The sequence below is a fragment of the Gracilinanus agilis genome, chromosome 2 (assembly GCF_016433145.1).
Source record: "Gracilinanus agilis isolate LMUSP501 chromosome 2, AgileGrace, whole genome shotgun sequence".
Classification (NCBI taxonomy): Eukaryota; Metazoa; Chordata; class Mammalia; order Didelphimorphia; family Didelphidae; genus Gracilinanus; species Gracilinanus agilis.
Genome location: NC_058131.1, coordinates 361,071,165 through 361,079,760, shown reverse-complemented (window position 1 = coordinate 361,079,760; position 8,596 = coordinate 361,071,165). Strand labels below are relative to the sequence as shown.

Sequence of the window (8,596 nt, the reverse complement as noted above, 5' to 3'; positions counted from 1 at the left end):
GCCGACTTTATTCACCTTCCCAGAGGAGGAAAAGACAACAACCTTACTCCCCCCCACTTCCACCCCCCAAAAAAAGTTGAGTAGCAGCTGCAGGGTTGGAAGTGGAGTCGGTGCATCCGGAGCTGCAGTGGGGCAGAGAGAGGGAGCGAGCGAACTGCGGCAGCCGCGGCGCGCACAGAGGTTGTCTGCGCGGCCCACCGGTGAGAGGGTTCCACCTTGGGGTGTTTGGAGATATGGCTTCTCCTTCCAAAGCGAAGGAGGTTTTCTCCTCGGATGAAGAGGGTCCCGCGGCACCGCCAGCGGAGGTCGCGGACTTGGGCTCGGAGGATCGCAGGGTCAAAGTGTCTAGCCTACCCTTCAGTGTGGAGGCGCTTATGTCGGACAAGAAGCCTCCCAAAGAGATGTCTTCTCTGTCAGCGGGAGGCGGAGGCATCGGTGGCGGCGGTGGGAGCAGCGAAGGCACATCCAGGACCATGCTGCTGCCGGGGCTCGGCGCCAGGGAAGCTCACAGCCCGGGGCTGCTTACAAAAACCTTTGAGACGTCCTCGGTTAAGTCGGAGAACTCAGAGGACGGGACGTCCTGGATTCAGGAGGCTGGCAGATATTCCCCACCACCAAGTAAGTGTGTGTTGGAGGGTTGGGTTCGAGGAAGAAGGAAGGGAAGGAGGACCACGGGTTAGATAGATTTGGAAGGGATGATCTAGTTATTTTATAGATGAGAACACTGACGGCCAGAAAATTATGATAGGAATTAGATTTGGAAGAGGTCCTCAGTCTCAGCTCACTTCACTTTACAGATGAGGAAACTGAGGCGGGGGTAGAGATTGCCTTACCTAACTACCCCAGGAGATGAGACCGTGTTGGGATTCGAACTTTTGTCTCTCGATTGCCAACTGAGTGCATACCAAACATCCGCACAGTTGGGTGAGCTCGGGGGGTACCGAGCTGGAGAAGGATCCGACCGGCTTGGGATAAAGCGAGGTTGGAGCCAAAATACCCTCAAGCTTCTACTGCTGGGAGTCTGAGCCTGAATGTTAATAAAACCCAGCAGGGTCCATAGCTTTGGAGAACGTGAGGAGAGAGGTTGGAGAGAGGACACTGGGAGTGGAAAGAGCGCCGGGCTGGGAGACTGGTTCCAATCCCGGATCCCACACAACCTGGCTGCACTATTAAAGTATTAAAGGGTTTGCGCCGTCCACTCCATAGGGTTATGAGATACCCTTTGCAAACCTTAAGAAAAATGGGAACTGTTAATTCTTTCTCTCTGGCCTCTGCGGACCCGGTTTTCTTTCAATACCATCTATTTAACAAGACTCAATTTTACCCATTAAATGACGAATTTTAAAACTAGATGATCTCTAAGATTCCCCCCGCCCCCTCCACTCTAAAACCCACGATAATTTTTTTCTGGTTGTGGAGAAGTTACCTGACATTTTCTGGGAGATCTAGGAAGTCCATCCTCCAAATTTCCGACCATACTTTTTAAGTTCCTCGGGGTTTGATTTGACAATCCAACTCTTAAGGAGTTCAGTTCAATTCTATTAGCACAGCGAAACTGCAAAAGATTCGGAAGGTCTTTAAGAGTTGAAAAGGACATTAGAAGGTCATTTTATCCACGACTTTTTACAGGGCGAAATTAGGGGCTCTGGGAGGGAACATCACAGAAGGTCAAACAGCTATGAAGTAGCATAGATTTAGAACTGAGGTCTTCAATCTCCAGAAATCCAGCGCTCTCTTCATTGTACCATCACGTTACCTTTCGTTTAGCAACCACTCGAAATAGTATAATCTAGGGCAAGATTTGATTCGACAACCTTCCCGGTCCCCAGACCTCTGCTTCTAAGAGGATAAGGAGAAAAGAAGAAAGATTCTTAGCTTAAATTTGCCTAATTGACAGCCTGCATCAATTTCATTGCCAAGAGCTTTGTAGTCGTTCTGACAGACTTTTCAACCATTTCCGCATAGAGGCTCGGTGACACCCTTTAAAATAGAACCACAAATATTTCTAAAGCTCATATTAAGCAATTTTAGTCTTAAAAATATCTTTCTGCAGCCCAGACAACATTGGTCACTAGCACCCCAGTATTATTCTTATGTGCCACTGTGTTTTGGTAGGGAGTGAAGTGGGAAGAGGAACTATAAGTTTTTGAGAGTTTTAAGAGTCAGGAATCAGGAGGTCACTGGGGAAGAGGATCCAGGGAACCCAGAAACAGAACTGTTATATTAGGTGTTACCCCAGGAGAGGGGTGAGGAATGGGTTTTTGTACAGGAGACAACACTATACTTGAGTCTGAACACTTTGATTTAAGGTCCGCTTCTCTTAGGATGTGACCCTGGGCAAGTTTTTTTGCTTCAGTTTTCTCTTCTATAAAATGGAGAAAATACTAGCTGTTCTCCACTGAAATATGGTGATAATAATCCTAACTCCTATATACCAAGCACTTGCTGTGAGTAAAGCAAAATGTTAATCACAATGTGTATTGCAAATGTGAGTCCTTATTATTAATACCCAAGGTTTCTAAGCAGGATGACCTGATGATAATTCCTTAACCTCCTTGTCCTTAGATATTAAAATGGAGGTGCTGTTCCTTGCTCTCTTTATCTATAGGGAAAATTCAAAATACAAGTTCTTAGCAAGATTTGTCTAATATCCTTCAGCCTATCTCCTAGTTCTCAAGAGCTGGAGCATACCCCCTTATTATGATGGGATAGGGATGCATGGGTCCCAAGGGTGATGTGGCTCAGCTTTGCCTTTTATTTCATCTCTACTTTGGAGACAAACTTCAACGAAAGAATGACAAAGGGGTTTACTTTGGAAAAGCAGCACCAGAAAGGAAAGGGACAGCCTCTCTCCTGGCTCTCCCTTGTCCCCTGCACCTGCGCCCTGGTTGGTGGGATGACAAGACTTCTATGTTAAACTGTTGAGTAGGAGGGAGTTGTGTGAGAGGGTCCTCACCTATCTGCTGAGGTTGCTGGCTGGGATGGGCTGGGCTGGTTTCTCAAGCATTTTGTGACCTTGGGTCAATTAACTAACTTGGAAGGATTTCCTGCAGTTACCCCATATGGAGCTGGAAAAAGCTTTAATTCTTTTCCCATTTATTTCCACCACTGTTCTCCCTTGTTAATCCTTATTTTCCAACTTCTAGACTCCTTTTGCCTCCTATATCATTTCCCCTCCATTCTTTCCATACTGTTCAAACCATCTCCCCTCCACACACAGACACATAAACAGGCATCTCTGGAAAAAAGTTAGAAAGGGTTATGAATCAAAAGAAAAAAATTGGAAGAAGTCACAGATCACAGATTTGGAGTCAGATGGATTTTAAAAAATCATTCCCCTCCATCCTTATTTTACAGACAAGGAAATGGAGGTTGAGGAATGTGAATGACTTATCCAAGGTCATAGAAATGATAAGAAGACCTGGGATTTGTATCCAGGTCCTCTTGAGTCCAAATCCAATGGTCTTAAAACTTTATGATAAACTAAAATTATAGTGACATTTCTCCTCTCTACAATCTCTCTGCACAAAAATGCCCAATGTGTTGGTTTTTTTTTTCTGAAAACAAAACTTTTAACATAACTTGAAATCAGTCAGCTCCTCTTGCATGACCCAACCTTGCCCTTACATCTCTCCTTATTGCATGATGTTAACATGGGGTTTCAAAGGAGGGCCAGGGCCAATAGCCACAAGTCAGAGATCTTCAAAGTAAAGTTGAGGTGTAAGCCTTGAAAAAGGTCATCCTGTGTTGCCATGTAGGAGAAAAAACTGGATTCAGAGACCTAAGATAGGTCCAAATTCTGCTTCTGCTATTTACTACCTGTATGACTTTGCATAAGATGATCTCAAAGTTATCTTCAGCTCTAGTCCCATGATTATATGTTCTTTCCCAGGCTAAGTACAACTGTAGGGGCACAGAATTCTGTCTCTCTGTCCCAAGACTCAGAGAGAAGGAAAACAAAACCGATGGGAGTCATTTCAGAGAAAAACTAAGCCAGAGCCCTTACATGGGAAAGGGGGACACACTGGTGGAACTGGCTTCATGTACATTTTAGGTGATCCAATTTAGACATAGAGACACCCTGACTCCCTTACTTAATACTCTAAAAGTTCATAAGGACTGGAGGGGCAGGAGAGAGGTCCCCTAATAATGTAGGATAGTAGAAAGATGACTGGACACAGAGTTAGAAGACCAGTTAAATCATGACTAAACTACTCACTATCCATGCGCCTTTGTGAAAATTTATTTCATTTGGGGTTTCAGTTTCCTCATCTATAGAGTGTGTGTGGAGGGAGTTTGTTGTTGATTAGATGACCTCTAAGAAGTTTATGATCCAAATACTTTGCCCTGGCATCATGCTCTTCCCAGGTTAGCATTCTGAGCACTATCCTTCTCTTCAGTACAAATCTTTGAACACCCTCAATGCCCTTCCTAGTAAGAGGCAGGGAAAAAAAGCATATTTTGCTACATTCCAACCTCTGTCTGGACAGTCCCCAAGGGATCCCCAGGAGGGCCTCTAGAACTCACAGAATTGCAAGAATTCATTTAATTTTTAAATAAACAACTTCAGAACTTTTAAGCTCAATTCAAATAAGGCTTTGGTAAAAGTGAGAGGACAGATCATTAGTCAAGGAATGGCTTTAGGCACCTGAGCCTGGTAACAAGTGGAAGCTTGATTGTATTATTTGGTAGTAGCCTAGTAAAATAAATGTTTTGTTTTATATAATAAAATCACCTTCCTCTATCTTCAAATTTAAAATAAAAGGTGTATTGGGGGAGAAGAGTACTTAATAGCTTTATGGCTGCTATTTTGATATGTACTTAAAAACTGGCAGCTTGGTTTTTATTTTTGTTGTTTTGTTCCATTTGAATGGAGTCCTAATGATTCTCTAAGCGCAAGCTGATCTAAAATCCAATAATATATATCCACAGAAGATAGCCTCAAACTGGTAGGATTGGAGTGGGGAAAGGAGATCTCATCCAATACCCAAATTTTCTCATGGAATAAGCTGAAGAGTAGTAGATTTAGGCCAGGGATGGTGAAATGGCTTGCCTGAGGGCATCCTGGTTATAAAAAGCATGCAAGGATTTGAGCCCTGGTCTTTGACTGAAAATCCACTCTCTTCCTCTTTATCTGTCTCTCATTTGTGAGATTAGAGTCCAGAGCAAGTTCTAATTTATCAAGGTCAAGAACATGCATGTGTTTATATTTGTCTTAATCACTTCATGGATAGCTTATAATCCATATCCCTCTAAGGAGCAATGGCAGTGATGACATCAAAAATTCAATGACTTTCCATTTGAACTGTGATAGTTAATATGGTTCATGTTTTCAGTTTAGTCTTTAACTTACCCTGGTCCTTCGTACTTACTTGGTGGATATGAAGAGAAAACCCCATTAAATAGCTATGACTGAAAACATTCATTCCCCGATGGCTTGCCTTCTGGAGTGAACCCTGCCATACTTAGCTAGGCTAGTCTTTGGATGACAGATATTCTATCCATTGCTGGGTCGTACTTGAAGCTGTATCAGCTATGATGGAACTTTTAGCACTTAACCCTGTTTTCTAGAAAGCAGGCCCTTCCTCATCTTATAACACATCCAGCCCTTATTGGAAGTGGAGAAAGAGACGGAAGCTGCCCTGTTCCTTTAGCCTGCAATTTAAACTGTGTTTCTAGGACCAAACCAACTCAACGAGAAATGCCACATTCTCTGCATATGTATTGGGTTTAGCTGCTACAGCTACATATTTGAAAATTAGCATACCTCATAAAAGCCAAATGCTGAAAACTAATTGCCAAGTATCTCTCCTCCCACCTCCCCCTTCCCTTCCCCTGTGGCTTCCTGGCAAACAAGCACAGACGGCAATTGCTGATGGGATCACCCGGGATGCCCCAGTCTTATGACTTCCTCATAATTGATTCCATTTTGAACATGGATCCTAAATGTTGTTGACACACCTTTATTTTCATCATAATTCTGCCTTCTCCATCCCTGCCAGCATCGACACATCTGCACCAAACCAGAGAATATATCTAGGATATGAGTAAGATGTCATATGTTCTTAATCCTCTGGTAGCATGATTCTTCTGGACTAATGTCCATTTATGGGAGAGCTAATTTCCCACCCTCCCTTGCCCAATTTATAATTTGCCTTAAGGAAGCTAAGAAAGCTGTCCTGTGGAAATATCTGGGGAAGTAGATGTTTGGTGTTTTTTTTTTTTTTATCATCTGTAGACAGAAAATAATAAGGAACATGCAGTTGTTTATGGCATCCGCATGTGCCTTAGGATATGATTAACTGGACATATATCTGGGATGATAACAACTGTAATAATAGTCCATCATAAATCTGCTCTTCAATTCACACAGAAGTCTAGTTTCCCAGAAACTAAGCTCCTAGTTAGCCAATTCAAAAGAAGCTAGTGGCCAGGAATAGACACTGAGAAAGACGCATGATTTTCTTTCCTAACATCTCTCTTCTATTCTTATAGGACACTTGAGTCCTACAACCTGTACCCTTCGGAAGCACAAGACAAATCGGAAGCCCAGGACTCCCTTCACCACCTCCCAACTTCTGGCCCTAGAACGCAAATTCCGCCAGAAACAGTACCTCTCCATCGCTGAACGAGCTGAGTTTTCCAGCTCCCTGAACCTCACAGAGACACAGGTCAAAATCTGGTTCCAGAACCGCAGGGCCAAGGCCAAGAGACTGCAGGAAGCAGAACTGGAAAAGCTGAAAATGGCAGCCAAACCTATGCTACCCTCTGGCTTCAGCCTCCCTTTCCCCATCAACTCTCCCCTCCAAGCGGCTTCCTTATATGGAACATCTTATCCTTTTCACAGACCTGTGCTCCCCATCCCACCTGTGGGACTCTATGCTACTCCTGTTGGGTATAGCATGTATCATTTATCTTAAGGAAGATCTCCCAGCAAAGGAATAGTTAAATAGACTTCATGATGGATGTTTGTTTTAATTTTTTTTTTCTTTCCTCATACAAGAGTACAGTACCAAACCAGTTCTGGATCACTTTTCCCTTTTGCTGCATATTTAAGAGCACCATGCCAACCATTTAGGTGTTCACAGAACAAAGCAGATATCTTCTTGTTCTTTAGTCTGGGACACCAACCCTTTTTGTCAGTGTCACCCACCTGATGACATCCCCTCTTTTTTCACAAAGACTGATCCTCAAGGCTTTTTATATATAAATATATATAATAAAGTATAATACATTTTTATACTACAGACGTGAAAAGTTAAAGTATTTTGAAAGGAAAAATTATATATGCATATATATGTATATATTCAATATATCGTTTTCCTGAAGGAGGCCTCCAACAAGATAATTTGGGAATTTTTTTGGGGGCGGGGAGGGATTTTTTTAAGGATAAGATACTTCTAAAAGACATCTTGTCAGATATAATTTGGGGAGGTTTCAAAAGTATGACAGAGTTTATTTTTATAATAGCTCTTATTTCTGAAGTGCTTATGGTTTACAAAGTGCTTTCCTCATGTCACAGTAATCCTGTGAGGTAGGTGGTAAAAGTATTATTATACCCATTAGAGGTTCAGAGAGGAGAAATTATTTGCCCAAGGTCATATAGCTAGCTAGTAAGTGACAGAGCTAGAATTAGAAGCACATTTCCAGTCTGGGGTCCAATGTTATTTTCCAATATACCTGACTGCCTCCGAGACAATGTAGATAGAAAATAGATGTGAATAAATTCTTTTAAAGGGCAAAATGTTCATCATTTCCCCATATTACATAAGCAAAGGGGGAAAAAGCCTTATGTGATGGCTTTTCTATGATGTCCCCCTGTCTTCTCCCCTTCCCCCCCCAAACCATTTGACATTAGAAGTGCTGCCCACATGATTTAGAGAGATTGAAAGTCATGAGGAAAATCTGGGGCTTCGAAGTAGGAATCAGGTACTTGATAATTTCTCCTCAAAGCTATTGCTTCCCATAACTAAATACTGGATGAGGCTGGATTTGGAAAGTCTTAGTGTATAAGGAGGGAGAAAAAGGGTCTTGGTAAAGTGATCTTTAGGGAAAGACTTAACCAAAGCACAAGTGATTTAAAACAAAACAAAAACAAAGTTTAATTGTAGACATTTGTGTTTTTAAAATATCTTGTAACCAATTCCTGTATACTTAAGTATGCTTGAACAATAATAGATTCTAAAAGGGGAGGAAAAAGACAGGAATCATATGATTTTTATGTGTGTATGTATATTTGTGTGCTGATCTTAATAGGAAAGTTACTAGAGAGAAGGCAGATCAGAAGGCAGAACATATCAACATTATGTTTGGTTTGGTGTATGCGTATAGGGAACCCACAAGCAAATTCTGTTCTGCTAAAAAATAATGCTGCCAACCTGACCACTTTCAGTTCACTCATCCCAGGTCCCTCTCCTAAGGATACTCCAGTCCCTTTGAAAGGGATGGCTTGTACAATTTTATATATTTTATTGGAGAGTTACTATTTCTTATCTCTTTTATTTGGAATTAAATTAAAATCTTGTTTTATTGTCGGGTTTGTCAGAGTTCACATTTCTTTAAAAGGTCTCTTCTCTTGGGGGAGAGTTAGAACATC

At 42.1% G+C, this 8,596-nt stretch overlaps 1 protein-coding gene across 1 annotated transcript; it reads left to right on the top strand.

Moving 5' to 3' along the window:
• The first annotated feature begins 233 nt into the window (after positions 1-233).
• On the top strand, positions 234-6,920 carry MSX2 (msh homeobox 2). The gene is made up of 2 exons (XM_044661672.1): positions 234-618; positions 6,496-6,920. The coding sequence occupies exons 1-2, from the start codon at positions 234-236 to the stop codon at positions 6,918-6,920; spliced, it is 810 nt and encodes a 269-aa protein (XP_044517607.1).
• Positions 6,921-8,596: the final 1,676 nt, after the last annotated feature.

Coding starts and splice junctions, on each gene's coding strand:
- MSX2 (XM_044661672.1), top strand. CDS start 234: ATGGCTTCTCCTTCCAAAGCGAAGGAGGTTTTCTCCTCGGATGAAGAG. Junction 619..6,495: donor CAGATATTCCCCACCACCAA/GTAAGTGTGTGT, acceptor CTATTCTTATAG/GACACTTGAGTCCTACAACC.